Source organism: Falco biarmicus, chromosome 11, assembly GCF_023638135.1.
Source record: "Falco biarmicus isolate bFalBia1 chromosome 11, bFalBia1.pri, whole genome shotgun sequence".
NCBI lineage: Eukaryota > Metazoa > Chordata > Aves > Falconiformes > Falconidae > Falco > Falco biarmicus.
Genome location: NC_079298.1, coordinates 19631650 through 19657906, shown reverse-complemented (window position 1 = coordinate 19657906; position 26257 = coordinate 19631650). Strand labels below are relative to the sequence as shown.

At 44.0% G+C, this 26257-nt stretch overlaps 1 protein-coding gene and 1 long non-coding RNA gene across 5 annotated transcripts in view; one reads left to right on the top strand and one right to left on the bottom strand.

Annotated features, from left to right (window-relative positions):
• Positions 1-7129, top strand: part of LOC130156777 (uncharacterized) — a 520457-nt gene extending 513328 nt beyond the window's left edge. For all 4 annotated transcript variants that reach the window (XR_008824606.1, XR_008824605.1, XR_008824603.1 and 1 more), the window contains 4 exons: positions 1295-1377; positions 4418-4571; positions 6760-6863; positions 6998-7129. This is a non-coding gene — a long non-coding RNA (uncharacterized LOC130156777). The remainder of the gene's footprint in view (positions 1-1294; positions 1378-4417; positions 4572-6759; positions 6864-6997) is intronic.
• Positions 7130-8144: 1015 nt separating this feature from the next.
• LMO4 (LIM domain only 4) lies at positions 8145-24589 on the bottom strand. Its single transcript, XM_056355558.1, has 6 exons — positions 24410-24589; positions 23038-23191; positions 20536-20774; positions 13569-13665; positions 13057-13212; positions 8145-8911 (listed from the first exon to the last, which is right to left on the bottom strand). The coding sequence occupies exons 3-6, from the start codon at positions 20769-20771 to the stop codon at positions 8903-8905; spliced, it is 498 nt and encodes a 165-aa protein (XP_056211533.1). The 5' UTR covers positions 20772-20774; positions 23038-23191; positions 24410-24589; the 3' UTR covers positions 8145-8902.
• Between the last annotated feature and the right edge of the window lie 1668 nt (positions 24590-26257).

The window sequence follows — 26257 nt, the reverse complement described above, 5'->3', positions numbered from 1 at the left end:
AGCACCAACACTGCCTAGCTTTTAAGTTCACAAAATCCAGCCAGAATCTCCCCTAGCACATTATAACACATTTTACTAGCTTGAGCAAGGTAAAACACAGCCGGCTCCTCAAATGGATGGCTGCTGAGCTCCAGCAGCCTCTGCGCGAGGACGGGCGCACCATCTGCGTGCCTCCCAACGTCCGAAGCCCGTTCACAACTGCCAGCCCTTTGAAAAGCCAGCCTGTTTCTCTGATTGATTCACTTTTTAATGAACTGGGAAAGCCTGTGAACTTAAACCCTGACACCTCCACCTCCCTCCCTCCCTAGCCATCCCTGCAGCAATATACTGATTATATTTCAAGTTATTATGGGATTAATACAGCTGCCCTCAGTGCCTCTTTCCCCTGAACTTCATCAATAAAAGTTGTGTACTACTCTTACTCCAGCTAGTTCAGTTTCTCCCTGAATCTCTCCATGTAACCTGTGACGTATCAGCAAGGCTGTATCAGCCCTTCAAAGCTGCCAACACTGCTAGCGTTTAAAACCTACTTGTGTCACAGCCTTGCATAAGCTTTGTGTATTTAAGAGGACATCTTGAGCTTTGCTATGCACTGCATCAGCTCTCTAAGTGGGTAGCACATACTTAGCACTATTGAAAATAATGAAATAAGATAATCCACCAAAAAAAAATTAAAAGATTGTGCCAGTGTCATCTTTCTTTGAATTCACAGTAGAGCTATAAAAAAAAAAATACTCTACACAGGCAAGTTCAGTAGAAGGAAAAAAAGATGGTGGGGGGAGCAAAAGAGCTAGGCCCAGCACAATTCAGTTTTTCACGCATGGCATTTCTTTATACAGTACAGGCTTTAGGTTTACTTTTTTTGTTAGTGTTGTAGGGTCCATCCGTCCCCTCCAAGAATGCTATTTTCTAAAAAACATCATTAAAAATCTAATTAACTGGCTTATTCTTTGGAAAGTCTGCAATTGTTTACAAAAGAATTGCCACACAAGCTGCCACCTTTGACTGTGTTGAAGCGGGAAGTTATGCTCTTGTTTACAACTGTGCATCAATTCCTCAATATATTTAGTTTTGGTACAAGTTACATATAAAATTCTTACTGAGCTTAATGTTGCAGCAAATAACACATATAGTAAGCGAGTAGGATTTATCACTGGCTGTAATGTCATAGTACATATTCTAAATATATACGGTGAATGATATATACACACTCGTATGCAAACAAAATGGAAATATATTTAGTTTAAGAAGTGATGAATTGTGTTTTCTTTCATTATTCTCATTTTGTACGTAGGAGAACAGAGATCAAGCACATCCACGAAAAGGGTAGCTGGTTGGAGTTGCATCCGTGAAGCAAAGGCGCTCACCAGTGAGCAGGTTAGAGAAAAAATAGCACTTTGCTACCCACGGCATGGGGCAGGATGGGGGGCGTCCCAGTGTGGTTGTTGGGATACAAACAAATCCCATGGAGTCCCAAGATACTCCCAGAAAGCATAAAACATCTATCCAGCTAAAACATCTCCCCCAAGATGTAAGGAAGTGGCAATTTTCCCCTTTAAATTTTTTCTTACAAACTCACCACCACCCCGCCCCTTTGGTCTCTTTCGTAAACACAGAGGCCAGAAGGCTATGCTTAAATAATTCATCTACAAATTTGCAATATCTTTTTGAACTATAGCAATTAAACGGAAAATAGAAAAATCAGCTCAGCATCCTGTTTGGATGTAATTAAAGGTATAATCTGTTCCATTTGAATACTTCAGTGCTTACCCTTCTTAAAACAACAAATAAGAATAGTAGCTCATTTGCAATATGGTTTTTTTTTTTCAAGGCAGCTAAAAAGACTAACTGATGAAGCAAGAATAATAATTTTTAAATGTGGTGTAAGCACAAAAATATCAACTACAGTTTCGGAATGATTGCTGCAGATCCCGAGTCTGATGATGAGTGTGCAGTAACTAGGGATATAAGCTTTATGGCAAAACACTGAAGTCTTCCACTATTTGGTATCAGCATCTTGATATGGCTGATATAATTACCTATCAAATACATCAGTAGAATGAATATGAGAGGATATCCAAAAATATGTACGTGGGATGCATATCAGCTCAGTCTTTTAGGGGCTGTTTGATCTTAAGGGTTTTTTTTCTAAGAATAAAAGACAAATACTGCATTCATTGCCCCTTTGTTTTCTATAAGCAGCTGATGATTTTACAGTACAATAAAATTAGCCTGTTAATGGCTGGCTTATGAGTTTTAGCTGGATTGGTTTTCCTCCTACTGGACATTTCTCCACTGCTCAAGAAATTGAAGTCAGGTGTAAAGTTAATATCTGCCTTGTTCATTTATTCATATTGTAAGCAATCAAGATTTCCCCAAATCACAGGGCAATCTCTTGCCTTTCGAGAATTAATATAGGCCCTGTTCTTTCAATTTAGTTTAACAAAACAACTGGCATAAGTTCAATGGAACCGATGATTATTCCGAGAGGTTATGGCGAACCACAGAAGTTGTTAGCGAAAAGCTTGCTTGTAAGATCCCCTAAGAGGAAAAGTATATGGATATTTCAAAATGTAATTAACAGCATATTCCAACAATGCGAGAAAGAACCATCAGCTGGTTTAGCTGCAGAGGAACCTGGCTGCGCACGGAAAGCTTCAGCTTGCCCAACAGCCATCACTCCCTTAAGAGCAAAGGACGCAATGAGCACCAGAGGGGAGAAAGGCACCGGGGCAGGCGGTGTCTGCGCGGGCTGCTTTCATGCTGCCAACCTCGCACAGCTCCCTCCTCGTGGGCATGTTCACTGGGTCTGGGACCCAACCAGAAGGAGTAAGTCTTTTCAGAATGTCCATTTTCTCTCCGTTATAGCTCTCTTGCACCAAAAAAATAAAATCCTTTGGGGCAAGAATGTCTAAAGCTTAGTTTTGGGCTTAATGCTATTGTTTGTAGGGCTGTTTCAACAAGAATTATTGAGATTTTTTGTTTTGGTTTGGGTTTTTTGAAGCTAAATACATAGCAGTGAATAAAAGATCCTAAAAAGCAAAATATTTTTTTTAAAACATTTCTAATAATTATAAAACCCCTTACTTTCATGCTCAGTGTTCGTAAGCTGAGGTGAACATCCAATGTAGCCAGGAACCGACTTAAATAGATAAAATGATTACAAAAATGTGAGAGTGATGTTACACATGCGAAGAAAATGGCACAATGGTCTATGAGACCTGTATTAGAATGGTGAATATGAAAGAAGTTTAAGCTCAAATTTTTCAAAAGTTACTCAGCACCTATTAACATTTCCAGCCTTCCTGCATACGAGTGCTTCACTGTTGGAAAGCCCAGGACTTTTCAGGACTGGTCTTTCAGGGGCCTGAGCCCCCGCATAGCTTTCCTAAAGCATCACCCTGTTACAGGGACAGCTCTTGTTTCAGCCACTGGACTTTATATCTTTTCTGACCCGGCTAAACACTTCACGCTATGGCCTGCACATGCCTTTCCAGTCACTAAAATGCTGCAATTTATTACTTTTAATACAGTAGCACTGAGAGGCCTTGTTAAAAAAAAAAAGACCACCACAGCTCCAGCCTTTGTGGTGCCAAGCCCTTGCTTGCCCTTCAGTGGACAAGCAGGAGGTGAGCAGGGGCAGAAAGACAACGTGAGCCACCGGGCAGGACGGAGGCAGGCGTACATCACTGGCTGCCGTCTTAGAGCCTATCGTCTCCCCCTTGAACTGTGTAGCCTCCTGCATGCCAAAAACTGTGAACTTAATGCTAGAACTACTGCTGAAGGAAGAAACACAACAGACCCTGACTTGTTAAGGAATATCCGCAGAGGAGGGGAAAAAAAAACCCAAAATCCTCAACACAGTCACGTCTGTCTCCAGTAAACAGGACTTTTTTCAGGCCTTGGGTGCAGACATATGACCAGTCCCCGCCAGTGAATGAATTACTGGCTGTCAGCGGGGCCGTTTGCACGACGGGTTCAGGGCCGGCGGGTCACCCGCTCCTCGCCGGGGCACAGGGCCCACACTCACTGGCACCTACGGCCACCCCTGGCACCCATCTGCCATCTGACACAGCGGTTTGCTCGGCGGCACTCAGCCATGCCGGTGGGTCACACTGCAGGACTAGGACCGAAGCCATCTCCCCCCCCAGGAACATCTCCAAGAGGCAGGAAGCCGTTCCTAAATGAAGCAACACTTATCTCATGCATGCCACAGGTGTGATGTCATCCCCTCTGGCGAAGGAATGAGGATGTCTACAGCCTCGGCTGTGCAAAAATGCAGGAACTACAGTCAACATGTCTCAGACTTTGTCAAAATATGGCGATAATTAAGAAATATAATTACCACTACAAAGTTAATTCCTCTTTGAATTCTTACAAACAAGTTTTTAATTTGCACCAAAAATTTACATTTCAGATTTCAAGTCAACCACGAATGGCTACAAGCTTGGCAGGGGGCTCAAGGCAGAAGCTGGCGGGTGCTGCTGGCTTTGGGGGCAGGAGCACCGTGGCTTCCCAAGAACTTCACGGTCACGGGCCAGTGGTTGCCAGCAAAGCCCGGGCACGCACAGGTAAGCCAGCTCGATTGCTTTAAAATGGTTCATCTGTTCCACGAGTGTGAAAATAATAGCCATGTCAGATGAACTTCTGCTTTTTATTAAAAATACCACAACCAACAACTTACAAGGTAATTGATTGCTTCTTCTAGTCTTTTATTAGTTGTGATTAAAGAGATATAGTAGCCCTGTTTACATAGCTCTAACAAGTCAGGACCTGCAGTACGTTATTGGCTTGCAGCCCACAACTTGCAGCCCATTCTCAACAGAATCAATCTGAAGTTGAAAACATCCCCTGTAGGAAGCGTGTACATCCCTGCTCACACAGGAACAGAAAACAGTAATAACTTCAGGTCCTGTAAGTTGCAAGTTCAACTTACAGAGATCAGCCCTGACTTGTCATTGCTCTCAGCGTGTTCGTGATGAGATCAGAGTGCTTTACGGAGGACTCATACTTTCAACTTGACAAGGGACATAGGTGAGCATGTTACACTTCACTGTTACTCGCAGCTCAGACTGCAAAAAGAAATGGAGAGCTCCTCACTGTTTAACATGCAGTCAAAGCGCTGCCAATCTAAAATGGCTGATCAGTAATACTTTAATTGCAGTTTCATAGAAACAAATTGCTATTTAATTGCAGTAAGCTCTTCTGTGGCTTAACTGGACTGACAATAGGCATACACCTGGTACTGAAAGTAACAAGCAGCAACAATGGTGACCTGGTACTTCGTGTACAGGAGGCTCAAGCCGTGAAATCAGACTTGGAACACGTAATTTCACACTGAAGAAATATATTTAAAATACATATATATACACATATATGCTCCAATCTCAATTTTGTTATTTTAATAGAGCTGTTCAGAATGTAGATCCTTGCAAAAAGCCTCACACTTGACATGTAACTACCAGCCAAAGAATTTGATTTAAAAAAAAAATAAATAATAAAATGATCTTTTGAAATTCTTGACGGTACCTGATAGCAAGTCATACTATGACCATATGTGATTTTTAAATTTTTTAAGTATTTACCCTAAAATTAGATTATGCAAATTTTATCGGTGTTAACTAACAGGGCAAAAGGGAGAGAAACTCAGTATGGTTAATATTCTAAGGACGTGACTTAATTTCATAGGCTTCATTTTGGTAAGACATTCTTATTTTATATTTCATAAGATACTGCATAACCTGTTAAAATATTTAAAGATAAATCATGTAGGACTGAAAAGACAGTATCTTGTTGCAAACAGAATTTGGTTTGGAAACGCTTAATGTCCCACTGCCTGCCAGGATGCGTAAATCTCATAACTAGACAGCTGGATAGGTAAAAACATTAAACCCATTTAGAGGGCAATCTTTTTACAAAATTGTTTCATTAATAAGAGTGACAATTTATATGATTGAGACGTTTAGATGCAGTATAGACAGAGCATTTTATCCAGGTTCATGGGGATGATTTCAGATTAGTAATATTTCCTTTGATTTTTTTTTAACAGCATTCATTTTTGAAAGTGAGGGAAGCTTTTACTGAATGATTATTTGTATGACTTTTCAGTGGCGCTAAATGCAGAGGGTGTATTTCAGCCACAGTGTAGCAAATGCATGTGATAAAAGGTGAACAAATACATGTTTTTCTTTACTGATCTCCTAAAAAAATGATTTTCACATAAGGAAGTGTTTCCAGTAGCCTTCTATCCACACCTACCGTCCCCATTAAAGCCTGTTTTATTGTCTGAAACGCCTCTGGTTTCAAGGAAGTGTTTTACCTAAAGCAAGAATACTACTTAAATATGTTCTATTGTATATTCATAGCTCCATTAGTCCTCCTCCAATTTAGCACATCAAAGCAAAGGCTTCATCACTTGCATGTGGATTATGCTAACATGAGTGACATTTGTAATCTTATAGGTCTGCAACTTTAAGAAATGCTTTTAAAGTAAGCTATTAAATAGGTAGCAGTGCTTTACAAACGAGTCATATAATAGTTTATTTAAAGCCGTTAATGAACTTCAACCTCTACATCACTAAATGCTATACTACATTACTTACTAGAAGTTATTAGCTATCTTCTTAGCACTTCTAGGTTATATTGGACAACCAAAGATCTGTACATGTTAGATTTAAACGCTGTACCTTGAATGCTTATACTGAAAGAATATAAAAAGATGCCTACAGTCTCACTAATACTTGAATTCTGTATTCATAGGACTTCAAGTCTTTGCAAAGATATTGAAGCAGCACAATTTGCACAACTCTACCTAAAGACTTTAATGCCAGATCAAAAAGCTTAGAAACTTACTTAAAAAACAGGTAAGTGCATTTAATTAAAAAATCATGTATAGCTTCAGTAATTTTATTGCTTTATGTTATGCAAGTATTCTTTTGTCTTTACTGTACATTTGTCCGATACTGTACATTACGACGTTTTCTTTTCTCTGCAACAGTCCTATTTTTCCTCAAGCATTGAAGTGTTAAGAGAAGAAATTCAGCAGACCTCCAATATACTAGAGGTCACGAAGTAGAATCTGAAGGAAAAAAAATCTGCTTTTGGTTGTTTAGACAGACAAATCTATAAATCAGCTTTTTGTGTATCGGCATCACAACAAAAGTCAGTCAAGCTCATTCCATAACTGAGCACGCTGAACAGTGAACACCTTTTCAAAAACAGAATTAAAAAAGAAAACGTAATCATCATGTATTTCAGATGTATTACTCTCCAACAGAGTAGTTAATATTGATTTGTTATTAATTGCAGCAGAGGCACATTCTAGGTGCTTGCAGTTTCCTGACGGAAGGCATAGCATAGCCACGCAAAGCCACAGATTTGAGTTAGTATTCTTGCTGCAAACAAGAAAAGTCAGAATTTTTTCTTGAAATTATTCTGCACAGCTCTACCACTGAGCAGCTGATGGGAAAAACCCACTAAATGAAGTTGCTCCCTTCTTCCAGAGAACAGATCATATTTGAGATCAGTTAGTTCTTGGAAATAGCCCGGGAAACGCATTTTTCTTTCCCTAGGATTATCAGCATTGAAAAGTTAGTCTCTTACCACAGCAAACACAACTTTATGCTGGAATAGCTTTTGTGTTCCTTTTTACGAATACTCAATTCTAGTGCTCAGCATGGGGTACAGACTTTTTTTTATTTTATTATTCTTTGACCTTTCATGGTATATACATACACTCTCATGCTTGCACACTCACAGACACATGCACACCCTTAACACAGATGATTCTGCAGAAAGGAACTGGATAGAAAAAGACCACGATACCTACACGCGTACCATAATTCACTGCAATATGAATTATAATGTACTTGCTGTTACCAGAATTAAGATTCTCAATGAAAAATAAAGATCATTTTGAAGTAGTGCTCTGTATCCTTGCCAAAAGTAGCATGGTTAAGTAGTTTAACAGATTCTTTACTGGCGTAAGAAAAAAAACCTGTCCAAACCAAAAAGCTACTTCTAAAGGTAATTGACAATTAAGGTAATGACTGCATAAGTTACAGTTTCAGAATAATGTTTTGAACGTAGGGTTTTAAAAAAAAATAATAAAAGCAAAGCTTCTAAAACCCATACTCAGTTCAGAGTTGTTTGTTTTACTTTTTTATTATTTAAATACACCATACTAGAGCAAATGTCTCTGAAAATATCACAAATAAAAGATTTTTCTTCATTCAGCAAATTAGAAGTAGGTGAAAATTTCTACACAGTAGCTGCTATGAGCCTGACTTTTTTTTTTCCTTTTTCTTTTTTTTTTTTTGCCATGGGAAGTAGCAACATTAGGACAAAAACACTTACATGCATACATACATTGTATTTTACAGAGATACAATAAAAGTGTTTGTGATAGAATATCACAAAAGCCACATCTTTATCTCATGTTCAGTTTGATTGAAACACATTTCCTTACAACACTTAAATATACAAAGAGCAAATAGAATGTTGTTAAGGTAAAACACAGGGTACAAACTGGCCAGTGCCCTGCTAATTGTTAATGAGGGTAGAAAGCAGATTTCAATGCTTCTTTTAATTAGCTTCATTAGTCATCTTCCCCCCCCCACCCCCCACCCTCCCGCCCCCCCCCAGATGTCCTCCGGTGGATCTTTTTTCATTTTCTCTACAGTCTCCCATTAGCCCAGGTTCATGGAGTCCTTAATGTTCATATTCAGTCATTTTAATACACCAATAAATGTGGGAAGGGCAATCAAGAATAAAGAAGGTGCAATGGTATGGAGCTGGCATTGATGCTAGCTACAAAGGTGACTTGTCTACTTGGAGACATGGGATCCATCTGTGATGAACAAAATTTGAGATGAAGGCACGCATTCTGCATTACTCTGACCTTTTAGCAGACCTGTAAGAAATAAAAATGGGTATCTTAGCTAGAATACTAAATTTGAGATAGGAAACTACAACATGACTGCTTTTGTCTTTTCCTTATTCACTAATCTCTTTTTTATTAGATTACTTTCCAACTGTGACTTGATTAAGGCATTCTACACTATCCATTCACACTGCTAATGTTTCAACTTCAAATAGCAAAAAGCAAACATTTTCCGTGGTTTCACTACTAAAAGGGGCGGGGGGGGTGGGGGTGGGGGGGGTGGGGAGAGACGACGACGACAACAATAAGTAAGTGTACTTTCTGGTAACAAATTGTACAGTGAATAAGGTGGTTTTTCTGGGCCCCTTTTAAAAGGGAAGAAACATTATGCCATGCCTTTGAAGAAGCCAGTAATATGATCTTATAATTGGAAGAAATAGTGTGTAAAGCAAATAAGAAGTACAGCCAATATCCTCCCAAGGCAACTTTGGTTAATATGCTGCATTGCACAAGAGCTAAATATAGATATTTCAGGATTCCCCCCCTCCCCATTTAAAATTCCTCATCTGGTGTGTTAGTTAATGTTACATAAACATTTTAATATATGAAGTCAAACGTGCTTTCACACTGGTGTTAATGAATTGTGATAATTAAAAGTGTCTAACTCAATAAAAATCTAAACCTTCACGGATAAAATAGAAGTGATCATCCAAAGTCTTCAAATACAATCTGTTTGCAATTACCAAAATGAAATAATATATATTAGATTTTTATGGGTTTTAAATGACATTTTGTGCTTCCCAGGAAGTTCTTTTTTCACCCTTTCTCTAAGTTACTAAAAGCCTGAGGTCTATTAGTAACTGCAACCCCCCACTTTCAAGCTAATTAAAGTAGTAGAAGCTTGGAGGTTTAATTCCCCAGAGCTGAAGCTCAGTGTGAGAAAGGTAATTTGTCTGTCCAGAACAAAGATTAGGGAGCAGCCAGCAAGCATATTTAATAAATGAGCATCAAATATCTTCTACTATGGACACAGACAACACCAATTATGTAACTACAAGGGAATTGTTGAGTGATATGTAAACTAGAAGATTTTTCAGATCTTCTCTGAGATACGTAATCTAACTCATACTTTATTTAAAAGTATAGAAGCTGAAGACAACTGTTTGCTACAAACATTGCCAACTGGTGGAAAATTGAATTTTAGTAGGTGGTAATACCATTGCAAATAAGAAATACTACAGGAATACTACCGCTACCAAAAAAGCATAGAGAATTCTCGACAATACAGCCCCTCCAAATGAAACAGCACACAGGACGTCACAAACTAAGAGTTTGCGTTCTGCAGGCAAGCAGTACCAAGCTTGGAGAAAACGGGGTTTTTTTAAACTACACAGCAAGCCATGGGAAGTTACAATTGACATGCATTAATTGCCTCAGGGAAGCAAAAGGCAGGAATAGCCAATGTCACTGCATTTGCTTCCTTAAAAAGAAAAGCAAGTTTTTAAACAAAGTTAGGTCATGCAACCCTTTCTGCCTGCACCGATCACCCATAGGTATTAACCTGTGAACCATATTAAGACAATAGTGAGTTCGTAACTGCCACCTTCACATACACAACAAAAATGTGTTTTAATGCTGGCAGTATGTCTCAATCTCTTCAGTTTAATAAAAAACCCTGTGAATGTTCTACGTCTATGATCTCCAGTAGCAGAATAACCTGGAGACTGATTATCTTTAACATTTAACAAAAAGTATCTGTTACAGCCAACTCTGTCATAGTGGAAGAACATTTTTAATTAGCGGCCCTAAAATACACAGCTTTCTGGAAAACATCTCTGATGTAAACATCTTTAGACTACTAAAAAGCCAACATCAAAACCCCGACTCGTTTGGCAATTGCCCCTGTAGCTTCTAAAACTCCAGAAACCTGACAAATCTATGAATTATGAACTTGTCTCCTCAATTACATTCCAGTTTTCTGGGGTTCAGGTGGGGTTCTCCTCTCAGTAGGAAAGCTTACACCATTTCCTAGAGAGATTACGTTACAAAAAAAAAACCACAAAAAAAATTCTCCCCCCAGCCATCTCCCTAATTAATACCTCTTCAATGCCTCATCATGGACTGTAGCAATGCATTTAATAGTCGGTGACAGGAACTAATAAAAGCCTGTTCTCACCATTTTCTCTGCATTTAGCTTCTACCAGGTGTCTACAGTTGTGAGCTCTGCAAGCCTGGTCCAATTTTACTTCTCTTTTCCATGTTCTATGTTCCTCATCATGTCTACTGCTTTTATTGCAACTAAATCATTTTTATGTTTTGCTAAGGCATAGTAAGAAACTGATAAAACTAAATGACAATTTAGACACCTATTTGAAGTTACATTAAACTTTACATTCGTAGAAGACAAGTGGATAAACCACTCTCTCAGAATGGTAAACCTTTTACTGCAGTGTATAAAGATGAATGGTTTTACCTATATTTTGAAATGGGATACCTATAAATATTCATTTAACAGATTCACTGCTAGCTAGTCTATATTACAGATTTGTTTCATTAAAATTCACAACAGCATAAATCTATGAATCTTTAACTGTATTTGTACTTCCTTGAGAAGAAGCTGCACATTCTCCTCCAATCTTAATTATCTTTGTTCTGCCTAACTATATAGGACTTTTGTACTCAACTCCCTCATCACCTCGATTGACAAATTAAGTAAATAAAAAAGGTCCATGCTTTATTTTGATGTAATTACATTCACTGTATAAGACCTGAAATAATACTTAAAATTAATCAGCAAATTTATGCAGAGAAAAAAAAAGCAAACACAGATATTGAAATGTAGCAACACAACAAAAAAATCATGGAAATGAAAAAAACAGGTTGTGTTTTCTTGGACGTATTTCTCTGCTAACTAAAAGCACTAAAAAATACTCTGTACATTACAGAATAGATCAGCCTAGCATTTTGTCCCAGATTTTTTTAATCTTCCGAATTCCTATTTGCAGATAAATGTTATTTTTTGTGATCCTTACAGACATTAATGAAGTTCCTATTGTAAATCTATAAAGAATTACCAACTGAAGTGTGCACTTTTTGTTTCATTGCAATAACTCAGTGCTGTGTGATTGCCTGGGTTAATGATGAAAAAGTCAAATATACTATCAGAGCTGATGGAAAAATCTATCACCAATCTGAAATTAAAATTCATCTGTGGTCAATAAGATTTAATATCCATGCAAGTGGCGCTGTAAAGAGTAAATGAATCAATGTCATCAATACATAATCAGTATGAAATATGATGTGAATAAAATTATGTGCAAGAGTCATACATTCACTCTTTTCTGGACCAGGGTGGAATGAACAGTCTCTTAACTCAAGGTTGACAGTAATTGTTACAAATTAGGCACAGCAGTTATCAAAATGCACTCACTTGCATAGCTTTAGGACTTATTAAGGAGATTAAAATAGATCTAAAACTATCTAGTTTCAGAGTTACAGGACAACTGTTGATCTGAATTTTTTTCCCCTCCTTTTTCTCTATATGATTTGTACAGTCATTATTTACTCATTTAGCTAGAAACCAAGAGCTATCAACCACAGAGATACACAATCTCTAGTTGAGCTATTAGTGTTATGGAGCGATAAGAAAATAGCACTTTTGGTTTTTAAATCTGAGTTATGACATACAAAACAGACAAGAAAATACTTCTGAAAGAGTACCCCAGCATGCCTCCTCAACTAAAACCTTAATATTAAAGTGAAATGCATTGGTTTAGTTCAGGAACCTTCTCTTCACAAGACATTTATTTCCATATTAAAGGATCTAATTTTTCTCCCACAGAAACCTGCTCTCTTGGAGCCCTTAATTTCAAGATTATGAAATAAAATACTTCTCTTTGTTAAGAGTTTATATTAACGCATGCTCTCCATTTCGCTTTGTACATAAGGAGTTCAACAGCTTTACAGATACACATGCCCAAACCAAAATAAACTGACCCACCCTATATGTCGTATTTAAGGGGTTAATATTTTCTCCCCATGCCTAAGTTATGTAGGGTAAGTTCAGTTACTTAAGGGTCTCCTTGCAGGGGTGGGGAATGTCCGCTATTAGAACGAAAAGAAATTGATCTTCATTTAGCTCTAATAAAGCTTATTAGTAATTGTTGAGTATTCACCTTCTGGTCTGGCAGTAGTGGATTACTCTGAAGTGAATTCAAATGGCCATTGATGAGAGCTGTAGGTCTATCATGTTCACAAAATAAACTGCCATTGATGTAGTGAAACCGATCTCCGGGGACCAGGCGATTCCGGCAGGTAGAGCATGTAAAACACTGAAAAAGGAAAGAGACAGCAAGTGAAACTACAGCACAAATTAAGTATGCTGCAGGTTTGAAAATTACACTTCAGAGACTGCAAGTACAGTTGAGATATGGAGCTGCTTGGTTTCTAGCATCTCCAAATATGGCATTAGTCTTACCTGTTGGGACTATGCAGTACATAACTCAAGTATAGTTTTACCGATTACGAGGGAACAAAGCTACACACTGAGGGAAGCTTTATAATATATACTCATATTTCTAGTTATTGCTTTGCATTTCATTCATAAGCAAATGCAGATTTTTATACTAAAGAAGCACGGCAGTACTAATCGGCTACTAAAAAGAAATACACAGGAAAACCCCCTCACCTTAAGATGATAGACGTTGCCCTGTGCTCTCATGACCAGCTCACTAGCAGGAATGGACTGTCCACAGGCACTGCAAGCACCACTATTTCCAAATAACCTGAAACAGAGGTGATGATCATGAATAATTTAATACACAGGAGGCTCTGAGCATTTTTGCGCATCACTGCAATGGTTTATTACACAACTATTTCAGACTTCTGACCCCTGTCTTCCAACTTGCTTACGTGTCATAATATGAAAAAGTATGGTTTTGTGTAACAACTGGTGCCTTCACCCTACCTTGGATGTGGCTACACAGGATTTAATCAGAAATATTGACTTACACCTCTAGAAACACAAACAATTCTGTACTACACACATTTTATCAGATTACTGGGTTCATCATAAAAAAAAAAAGATACAATTCATGACTGGAGTTTAAATGCATTGTGTCCTTGAAATTATATGAAGAACTCTTTTGTACTTTAATCATATCTTGAGATATGAGTCATCAAAAGGGTTAAGAGGATTTGATTGTATATCTAAGAAGACATCATGCTCAGTGTATTGAAACTCCAGTAAACCTCCATCAGCGCAGAGTTTCCATTAGAAACTCTCTGCTATCCAGGTTGATATATAATGTGTATGGGTTAACCTTTTCAATCATGGTGTCAACACTTTAGATTTGCCTCTGCTCATCTCTTTCATCCTAACCTTCTCTCTCTCTTGATAATGAAATGCTTGCTCCAACTTCCCCCTATCTGCTCCTGAGTCCACAATTTAGATTACTTCATCTCTGCTAGCAACAAACTGAATGAAATTTCGATTTGAGCAGAAAGTAATTTACCGGGATCTGGACCCATTTGTCATCATATCTCTCTGGGTGTTTGCTGTATCACTGCAGTTTTCCTATGCAATCAAATGAGACCACAACATCTGCCATTGGGGGGGCACACGCAGTGGGGGGAGGGGGGAAATAGGCAGAAGAGTGGTGAAGAAAAATATATACATAATTCTTCAAATCCATTTAAAGGCACAACGCATCGATTCAAAATATAATACAATAATGATTATTGAGTTCTACTTTTACAGGCTGCGTTAGCTAGAATTAGAAAACCTTTATTTGCTTTTGCGCGTGTCTCTAATATACACAAATATTTATAAAGACTACTACAATCATTTTGCAGCAAAAAAGGAAACTGAACTAGCTGGCAGGGTCACAGACCCACTTTTCTGCACGATGTAAAACATAGTAATAGGATTTACAAATTAGCGTATTGGTGTCATAATAAATATTAATATTTGCATCTCCTTCCTGTCCAAATAAAGTCATAAAATTCTGTTTGTGTCAACCTAGGAGACGCATTACAACAGAATACCCGTAATCTGAATGATTGCAGCGTGCCTCTGTATAAAAATAATTGCTTTGAATTTTCAGAATCTGAGCTTGCAGAGGAGGCTTGTCATGTTCAAAGTACTAATTTGCTGTCGCCACTTTATTGAAAATAGCCTGTAAGTTGTTATTAAATGTATCGACTGAACGACAAAGAGAGTAGTAAAACTGCCCCTTAAGATGGCTTTTAATAGGAAGCTGAGAAACAAATTTTGCAGCAGCATCGATTTGAAGAGTTCAATCAAAACTCCATTTCAAAACTAATTAGTCTGAGATCCACGACACATTGACACGTTCTTGCAGAATCACAGTGGTTACAAAGGGAAAGCTGAACTAATACATTGTCAGGACCTCCAGCCAAAGGGACTAAACTGTCTGGAAACTATGGGTCCATTATTAGGGCATCTTCTAAATCAGGACCAGTTCCGAGTAGTTACGTGATGTATTGAGGTTACTTCCAAAGCTTTACGATACGCATTTTTCTTCCTCCATTGTTACTAGCAATGAAGTTGGCACACAGAAAAGGTGCACAGGAAGCACTGCAAGAGGAGGCAGCAAGGCACTGTTACATTTCTAGAGCAAAGATCCGAAAACCTAGGGCAAGGGGGTAGCTTCAAGGGTATTGCTGGGTAGGGTGGAGGAAGGAAGGAAAAGACGAACAGACACTGTCACTTGTCCAGGAGAATCTGAACGTAGCGAGTGGTTTCTTTTCCTGCAATCCCCATACAATTGCACCACCCAATTGAAAGCACAGCTTTCAGAACAGTGATCTCATTGCACTACTTGTCTTCATCAAGCATTCATTTGTTATACAATTCTCTCTGATGAGAAGTGGTCGTGCACCCTGAATGACTGTGAATCCTAATAAATGAAGTCAAACTCATCCAGAGGCTTTCCACACATCTTAGGTTTTCCCTAAGCATGTTCCCAGAACAATTCTGGTTTGGAAAGTCACTTCAGCCGAATCTTCTGCTAAAATTCCTAAAAGTTACATGCCAAGTCAGAACACGTTTCCACAGCTTTCTATTATGTACCAGGAAAATGAAGCTTATTCTTCCTTCTCTAGTTTTACGGCTTTGTTCTGTAAAAACCTTTTTCCTGTTAATGGTCTATCTTTTAAAAAAATGTTATTCCTCCTTACCAGTAAAGGAAGTCTTCCACAGTAACTATTCGTTACTGAAAAAGTTGTTTCACATGGTTTCTGAGAGGCTGGAGAGCTAATTATCTAACCGGGGGGACTGTCCAGGACAGTATTTGATTTAAAAGGCTTGAGGCTTTAGGTGCTCAATTAAGTAGCTATCGGTCTCAGACTGGACTTTAATGGGCTCTTTTCTCTTTAACTGCAGCAATGGGTAGAGATACCCCAGGTCAGGCTAATTAAAGCCAGGGGACTCTTTAATTGTGATGACAGAATTGGTTTTAGTTTCCTCTTTGGGTCCTCAGTCCAAGAAGGTCATTAATATTTCAACATTTGGGCAATGCAATCAATCACAAACATCAAGAGGTTCCCTATACGGACAAGGCAGCTCTTCTACACTCAGCAGCATTTTACTGAGCCACCTTAAATTAACTACTGTGTGGTTCCAACACAGCATTCCCCACACCCCCAAACACTCCTGGTGTTTTGGTTTGGGGGTTTTTTGTTTGTTTTTGGTTTGGGGTTTTTTGTTTTTTAGAACTTCCACAAGAGTGGGAACGAAGGCAGCAAGAAATCTTTTCAGCCCAATTTCTCATCTTGCTGCTCAAAATTCAGTATCGGTAGAAACACATCTCTAGCAACTTACAGAAACAAAATAAGGTTCCAGTTGTTTCCAAAATTGTGGAGACAGATTTAAGTGCTCTGATTCTTTCACAACAGGGTGCACATTTGTGCCCACATATATATGTAACTCCAAGCCCTAGCAAAGAGAAATGCACATCCAGACCTACTGATCCAGAAGCGATTGGTGTTTCTGTACATTCCCTATATTGAATCTAAATTCTGCACCAGCTATATTAAATGTAACAAAGAAAGGCAACACAGAAATTATGCCTGGAGCCAAGTCCATTAAAGGTACTTCAGAATAACTAGAGACCAAGCACCTTAAAAGCACCAGAAGCTATTGATACTTAAAAGGGGGGCTGTGCATAATGGCAAGTGCTGCATTAGAGAAGGGGAAGGAGAAAAAAAAAAAAAAAAAAAAAAACAGCCAAATTACGCTTGGTTAATTCAGAGTAACAGATCTGCCCCCAAGTGAATTGGAGGCCTTGAATTAATTCTGTTATGACAAATCAAGATAAACGTTCCCCCTAAATTGCATGCGATTTAATTAATTTTTGAGATCCTGGTTTTTTTTTTTTTCCTAGCTAATAGTTCACATGCTCCTGTGCTGTCATTGTGCTTGAGTGGGCAGACTTCAAAGTGATATTAAATAACCAACTATTAGATTTACCTAGCACGTCCTATTGGAAAAGTGCCATTTAATTACCTAGCCTGTTCAATTAAAGGGACAGCATTCCCTGAATATAGCAGCTTGCCGCTGATTACCAGGGAAATGAACTCGCAGCCCGGCGGCCCCCTCCCCGGCGCGGCGCGGCCCCTCTGCGGCTGCGGGCGGGCGGCCGGGGCGCCCCGCCGCCGGGTCCGGCTCCCCCCGCCCACGGGGCCGGCCGGGCTGCGCCCCCGCCGCTGCCAGGAGCGGGCGCCTGGGGAGGGGCCGGGCCGCGGGCGCTGCCCCTTTAAGACGCGCCTGGGCAGCCTCCCCCCTTCCCCTTCCCCACCACTCCCTGCTCGCTCTTAGAGGCCAATTTTGTTAATTAAATGTTTTGTTTGCGACGCGGCTCTCATTCATTTCGGACACGTCATTCCGAGCAGATCTAAGCCAGGGACCAGATCTCATTAGATAAAACCTATCAGAACTAAGAGAAAATGGAGGAGACACTAATTAAAGCTTTTAATTGTGCGGATTCGCTGCCACGCTGCTGCTTTATCTGGCATCTTAAGGTTGGGAGGGCTGCGCTCCGCTCCCCTCCCTGCAAGCGCTGCTCGCCGTGGGGAGGGAGGGGAAGGGACCGGGGTTTTCGCCTCCCTCTCTTTTCCCAGGAACCTTGGCTTTCAACGAAAGCTGCGGCCGTAGCTACACGGCTAATTTGTTGCCGGGGGGGTGGGGAAGGGAAGGGGAGTGTTGTGTTGTTTAAACAACAACCAAAAAACCCCATGTACAACCTCAGGCGGCTAAAAAGCTCATTAATAAATAGCCCCGTGGTCCTGGCCCGAAGCAGGCAGGTCCCTTTCACCTGGCGCCTGCCGGGCCCATCAATCCCCTTTCTCATTTTGTTGGCAGAGTCTCACCTGCCCCCCCCCCCCCCCCATTAAGAGCCGTGCCCGTGGCTCTGGCCTGGGGAGGGGAATGTGCCACCCCAGAAGCCCTACAGGAAATTAAGAGGGGGGAGGATGGCGGAGGGGAACTGGAGAGTCAATGCCAAAGGGGTGGCATCGCCTCCACAACCAAACAGGCCATTAAACACAAGAGAAGGGCAGGGGCCTCGCTCATGCCACCAGGACCCACGTGGAAACCTGCGAAGTCCATTTCTAGCAGGAAAGCTCCAAGTTAGCTCGGCCCTGGCAGGGCCAGGCCGTCCTACCCCATCTTGAGTGTACGGTGTCCAGTTCAAGTTTCAGCAAGCATCTGTCAGAGTTATTTTTGCAAGTCAAATTACACAGATCTAAAGAGAAGTCAGGCGATAGAACAAGGAGATCAATTCAAAACCCTCATCTGATAAAGCATCCTATTCATAATCGCCTACATTAAAATAAACGAGTATTAATTTTTGGCAACACAAAACCAGAGGACTGTGATAAGCTTGCCTGAACTTGCCTCTGGGATACAGTGGACGTATCTTCTCTTTTTAATTAGTAGTAATCAGACATGAGGGTTTGTTTGATGGTGTTGGTCGAGTGATGAATCTGTACTATTCAGTGCATCTTAACAGTAGTGTCAATTTTTCCACTTCAAACGAGACTTTCCCTAACACCGTTCTGCTCTATTTAATTACAATTCTGCCAGGCTTAGGCTTGTTGCTTAGGATGATGACCGAAAAGCGCCATTAAACAACCCCCACCCCCACCCCACCATGTGCTGATTTTCTAGCATTTCTCTCTAAAAATATCTCTCAAACTAGCAAAGCTAAGGTTCTCATTCCTCAAAGATAGTGAGGGCTGTCTTTGATCTATTTAACTGACTGGAGATGCAGCCACGTACCAGGACAGAGGCTGCACTATCAGAGTAATCAAGCCTTAACTCTGTCCTTTTAGACCAAGGAGGTCTCCAAACATACGCACACATCAGTACAGTCACAGATCTGTGAAACAGAAGTTTTACAACATAAGCAAACTTGTAACCTTTGATGGCTGATTTTTCTTTTTTCCCCCAGAAAGAAGTGGAACTTGTTTGCCATCAAGGAGAAGGAAAAACCTGGGTCAAACTCTTGACATTTACTGTAAATGAGAAGCCAGAAGCATTTAAACAAAACACAATTTGTTTTAACTGTTTTGGTTATGCTGGGAAGGTATGGGGCTTTTTTGTTGTTTTTTTTAATTACCGAATGTTGAAATAAAACACCTCCTTGAAGCATTCATGTGCATCAGTCTATCAAACCATTTACTCAAATTAAATGTGTAATCCTTCAAAATGCCTCCTTTTAAATTAATGAGTTTAAGTAGCTTGAGTTCACCTGAAAAGATCGTACGGGCACCTGACCTCATGAATTCTTTCTATTAATTATATTGGAAACTTGTTGGAAGGGATACTCTGCATAATCTCACTGTACCCCAACAGATGCGAGATTAATAAGGCCTAGTTCCCCTTACCCAAATCTGTGGCATTTAAAGCAAACAGCTTCAAAAAAGAAAGAGGTAAGAAATAGAGGGCAAAAGTGTAACCCTCCTATCCTCTCCTCTGCATTTTCTGTTCTGGAAGTTAAGAAGAACGTCAGTTCAAAGGCTCGCTGTAACAATGCGAGGACACACGTTATACTACTGGTTTTGGCTATAAGAATCGGTGGCCCTCCAACTGACGGTTAATCAGCTCTTTCACAAGGAGAACAGAGAATGAGTCATTCTGTTTCCACTCAAAGGAGTTTAAAGGTGCTTATGTAAATATCATAATTAATCAGATACTAAAGGCAGGCATTTCATTATTTAGCACCTCTGCCACAGCCTTATTTAAGCCCTACTATTTTAACATTTACCGTTCAGATATGCACACTTCTCCTTCAACACTACAACAAAGCAGATTAATTTAGCCTCTCTGATTGCTGTTTATTTTTAGTTAGGACTTGTTTTGTGCTGACAAACCACTTTAAAGTTACAAGTCGTGGTTCCACACACACACACCCCCCCCCCTCAACTCTTCCCTCCACTTGGCAGTCGCAACTGCGCCCTGGGCTAGGCGCTAACATCCGCACCCGCACGTCTCTCCGCTCCTAATGAAGGCGCGATCCTGAGCCAGCCCACCCCACCGCCAGAAATAAAGGGGGGCAACAAGGGGGGAAAGGCAGGGTGCAGGGGGGAAGTAGCCCCTCGAGGCTGGCCGCTGCGCGCCGCTGGCGCCTCACCTGATGTAGTCGTTTCTGCAGAGGATCATGCCGCTCTTGGTGTAGCAGGAGGTGCCGATGTCCCCCAGCTGCGCCTGGCAGCAGGAGCACTTGAGGCAGCGGCTGTGCCAGTAGCTGTCCATGGCGTACAGCAGGAAGCGGTCGGCGATCTTCCCCCCGCAGCCGGCGCACCTCTTCCACGAGAGGGAGCCCGCCGTCACCGGGGGCGGCTGCGAGCTGCCGCCGGGGTTCACCATGGCCTGCGCGGAGAGAGGGGCGGAGGCGGGTCAGCCACGGCCGGCGGCGACCCCGCACCCCGCGGGGGCCCCGCCGCGCCGGGGGACACGGGGCAGGCCCGCGGCCGCGCAGCTGGCGGGGCACCGGCGGGCGTGGGGGGCACAGCGCGCCCCGCCGCCCCCCCGCTCCGGGCTTGTGCAGCTGCAGCTCACAAGTCAGGAACAGTCCCGGGGTTTGTTTTGCTTATAAAAAAAAAAAAAAAAAAAAAGTGTGTGAAGAGTGAAAAAAAAAAAAAAAAGTAAAGTTGTGAAACTGGTTTTTCAGTCTAGGAGAGACTCTGCAGGCTCGGGGCGGTAACGAGGGGCTCGGGACCGGCCGTCCCGACATCGGGATTTTATATTTTTGGTGGTTTGTTGTTTCATTTTGGAGACTTCAAAACACCAAGAGAAAACACTCCAGACTGAGGACACTGGCCTGAATAATAGATCATTGAACTTTAGGACGCCTGTTAACTTCCTACACAAACATACTCAACTTTTGTCTCCCTAATCTGCCCTTGATCAGCAGTTTAAATGCTAAAGCTTTGTTATCCCAAAAAAAAAAAAAAAGTTTACCGACCATAGGAAAGCAGCAGAATAATGAAGTGCACCGCTCCGGCTGGAGTTACTCTGGCCGCCCCAAAACTGCTACTAAGGGCATTTTTCACTTTCTAATAAATGCTTTATGCAAGCAGGACAACCGAGAGATAATATAGGAATCAATTCATAAAGCTTACTCTAAACCGATTAATTTGTTGCCTTCAATCCAGAGTCCAATAAACTCCCGGTGTTCCTCCAGTCACTTATACTATAAAAAGATCAAGTTATTTACTGCCAATTAAGCAGCATGTTTTGTCTTTGTCCTTTGTAAGCCGTATGTGCTCATGCCGAGGCATCTGGCTATCTGCTAAGGACCTTCAGACCGATACCTCCAGAGCAGCGAGGACGAACTTTTCCTGCCACTGGCCCAACTCGGCTGCAGCAGCAAGAGAACTGAGACCGATTTTAAACACACATTTCCTCAGAAAGAGTACCTGGAGGTAAGTCCAGTGACCGCACAATAAACCAGAACTGCACCAATTAAGCTGTAACAAAAACCCCGAGACTTTGGAAAGAAAACCACTCTAAAAGCCATTAGCATTGCATTTATCCGAACGCATCATATACCTTTATGTAAATTGATTTCTGATGCATTTGTTCAAGGAATTGCCTTTTGTTACAGTTTCCAGCTACAGCCTAAATGAATCTGCATTTCCTGCTTCGAGTCTTTAAACCGTTTCCCTACGCTTTAAATCACTCCGGATTTCTTAGAAGAAAGACTCCATGCCACCACCTTAGCCCGTCTTTGTCGAAGGCAAATATATATAAATATAAACCGGGAAACGTTACACTGAGAAAACCATCCAGTAACCCCATTAAGCTAAAGCTCTTAAGGACAAGCAATACCTTAATGCTGATTAAATCTAAAAAGATGAATCAAGAGGACTGACCAGAAAGTGACTCCCTTGATAACTAAGGACGGGCCCTCATCAAGTTTCATTTAGAGTTGGGGGGGGAAAAGCTTTTAAGTTAAATAGGCTTACTCTAGTAATTACACAGCCAAGCAATTTAGGTCCTGGGATAGGAATCAGTGAAATAGAAAGCAGAGCTGGAAGCTAAAGGCAAAATACCGCCCCCCCCCCCCCCCCCCCTTTTAACAGCGTCTCTGGTGTTTTTTTAATGGAGACCAAGGGAGGGACAAGCGGAGAGCTGGCAATTTGTAGTGCAAAAATGGATGCTTAATTCATGTCTTGGTTTTAATTAGGTGATTCACCGGATTTCTCCTGGATTGAAACAAAAGACCGTGTGGGGGGCAGGAAGGGAATTGGAGAGAAGAGAAATAGAGAGCTCACTTTGATCTTTTCTGCCACTGTTTCAGAATAGTGTTTACTACGGGGGAAGCGGGTGCCCCAGCCCCCCCGCCCGGCCCCCCCCCCGGCCCCTCCATTCACAGCCGAGGCGGGCAGAGCCCTTTCCCGGCGGCAGCTGGAAGGGGGGAAGGAAAGCCGCCCTGAGCGGCGGCCGCCGCCAGGCTTTGTACGCGGGGGCCGCGACAATGCCCGGGGCCCGAGGCTCCCCCGGCGCCCGGGGCGCCCCGCTCGGCCCCTCCGCCGCGGCGGCAGCGCGGGACGGCGGCGGGCAGGGGGCGCGGGCATGCGACCGCGCACACGTACGGGGGAGATAAGGGGTAATTACCGGCACTTCTTACCTGCTTCCCCTCTATATTGCAAAAGGCCGGGGAGCAACGTCGCTCGGGGTGCCTGAGGAGGTCTCCTTGCAAAGAAACAAACACAGCGCTCGCCCTCTCTCTGGCTTTCGGGAGCGCTGGAGGGAGCCCCCCGCCCGGTAAGGGGCAGCCCAGGCTGGAAAAATATAGATATTTCTATGAGAGGCGTCTGCCTGGGTCCTTCCTCCAGCTCCCGCTTCCCGGGAGGGGAGCTGCAGAGCTCAGTCCCTGCCGCTGAGCTGCACACGCAGGGCGCCGCCGCCGCTCGCTGCTGCAATCGCCGGGTAAGTTTGGCAATGTGGCTTCACTTTGTACCGCTTCCCCCCCCGCCCCCCCCCACCACCTCCGCCCCCTTCTCTGGGCTGTGGCGGCTGCCGAGCCTCCCGCGGCGCGGAGCCGGCCGGCCGCGGCCCGCCGAGGCGCCTCAGAGGAGAGGGCGAGAGCCGGCGAGTTTGAGAAGGGCCAGGCGGGAGCTGCTGCCGGGGATCCTGCGGCGGCGGCGCGGGCAGGACGCGGGAGGCGGCCCCTCCGCCCGCCCGAGCGCGTGTGAGGGAGCGAGGGAGTGAGTGCGTGTGTCCCTGCGCGCGCCCGCGCGCGTGTGCGTGTGTGTGTGCGCGTGTGTCCGTGTGCGTGTGCTCCCGCTGCCCCTCACACATGTGTTACTGACAGAGCAGAATCCCAACTACACTCCGGCTCGGCTCCGCCGTCAGCCCGCCGCAGCCAATCCGCCCCCGGCTTGTTCAGGCGGAATAATAAAACCTGCCAATCCCCGAGAAGACAAAGGAATGAGTGAAAGGGGAGGGGAAAAAAAAAAAAAAGGGGGGGGGGAGAGAAAGGGAGGGGGCGAGGAGGAGGAGGAGGGGAATGGAGAGGAAGGACGGAGTCAGGTGGGCAGCGGTGGCCGCGCCGCCCGCCCGCCCGCCCGCCCGGGCGCTGAGGAGAGGCGCGCGCGCGGCCGTTGGGGCGCCGCCGGGGCCCCGCCCGCCCCGCCCCGCTCCGCGCCGCTCCCGGCCACCAGTTGAGAAACTTGGCGGCGCGGGGCCGTCCCGGCCGCCCCGGGGCTCGGCCGCCGCCGGGGGCAGGCCCACTCCGCCCGGGCGGCGTCGTCCGCCGGAGCTCTGCCCGCGGGCTGGGCGCTCCCCCCGCGGCGGGGCCGGGGGCGCTGAGGGGAGGTGCGGCCCGCGCCGCCCTGCCGGTGCCCCCCGGTGCTGCGGCCGCGTCCTGCCCCCGGGGCCGCGCAGCCCCGTTCGGGGCGGGCTGGCAGCGGGTCCCGCGGCGGGGCGCGGAGGAGGCCGTGAGGGACGTGCCCGGCGCGCCCCGCGGGTGGCGGCGGCCGTGTCGGGCACCGGCTTACAGAAATCCCCCGGTGAAACCGACGGGGCGCTTCGCTGAGGAAGCCGCGTCCGGATCAGGCCCGCTATCATTAGCGCCCTGTAAAGGTTTAGAAGGGTTAAACTGCCGCAATTGGCCGGCAGCGGCGCGGCTCGTCACTTGGGAAGACCGCTGCGCTCCTGAGGCAGAGGCCCGGGGCTGACAGCCGGTCAGAGGCAGTAACGCTCAGCAGGGCACTTAGAACTGCAAAACCCCACGTACCGATCGCACGGCTTTGAGGCCTAAGGCAGCACGCCTGATAAGCGGAAGTACGGCAGTACCGTGCGGCTAAGAAAGACCCTCGAAATGATAAAAATACCCGTAAATGCAACACAAGTAGCGGGCGTTACCCCCGCGGGCAGCTCCTCCCTGGGCGCTGTCGGGAGGGCTCGCGGCTGGCGCGGGGCACGCGCGCCCCTGCCGCACCGCGCGCCCCCCGGGGCGGGCAGAGCACGCGCCGCCCGCAGCTGTGCAACAACAGCGAAACTTCCCCGGGCAGTTCGGCGGCTCCAGCCCGCTGACGTCAGCAGCGGCCACCGCAGCGCGCGCGGGGGGGGGGGGCGCCGCGGTGCTGCAGCGGCCCGGACCGCGCAGAGGCCGGCGCTGACCGCGGCGCGGCGGGGGCAGGGCACCCCGGCACCGCGCGGGGCCGCCGCTGCACGGCTGCTGTCAAATACGCGGTGATGGCAGCGTGGCTGAAGCACGAGTTCGCCGGCTCCCCCTTGTCCGAGCCAACCAAGTACTGCAAACCCGCTCCCGCCGGCGGCTCGCACAGGGCGGTGCACCCGCGGCGGCGGACGGCACCCCGGCCGGCAGCGCTTATTTACAAATACGCGCTGGCACGAGCGCGCGGAGCGGCTTCCCTCTGACGGGCCGGCTGGTAACTCGGGTCTGGGAAGCACGGCCCAGGTGTACGTTAACCACATCGCCACCTGTGGGCCTCCTCCGCTTCTGCATCCCTGGCCTCGGCTGGACCACGGAGGCGGGCGCCCAGTAACCATTTAATCCTTAAGGAAAAAAATGCCTAGCTAGGAAAAACGCACTTGGGGAAAACATAGGATACCGTAGATGTGTTTTGTTTCCAATTATATAGCAAGTAAAACGCTGACATTTGAATGGCAGCACAGGTACGATTGAAATGCAGGAGAAAAGTCTGTTTCTGTCTCTCTCTGCAGCCCCCATGCATAAAGCGGGCTGGGAGCTCGCGGACAGCTTCCACGAGGTAAGGCAGAAGAGCACTGGTGGTGTGGTTAAAAATAATACAATTTTTTTTTAGCATAGGTCTATGAAATATATCATCTGGATGTAATCTCCATGTACGTATTACATTTAAACATACTCAGCAGTTTTACATTTGTTATTTAGGATCTGGTACAATTTGAAATATATAAAGTAACAAGCCATGCTACAGATAATCAACAGTCACTGTTATTCTAGCTCTCTGACAGCTAAGAGCACAAGAATAGAGCAAATGCCAAGCTATAATAAAATCTAAGTTGTCTAATTATCTAAGCCTGTAATGGCTGGAAGCTACCAAACTCAGACTCTGGAAGAGCCATCAGGACCTCTCCTTGCTGGAAAAGATATTCTACCAAGAAACTCTGCCATAGGTACTAAAATGTTTACTAGTCTTAAAACTGATAGTGATACGAAAAATGGGAATTACCTTCTCAAGGAGCAGAGTTTTAAATGGCTTAATGACGTCTTCCAAATACCATTACAATGTTCATATCTTTTTCTGAAATTTGATCTTCACTAATTTTTGTGATTAATTTTAACAGAGGAAACCTTAACTGAGAGCATTTTGCAGAGCAATATTTTTCTAATTTTT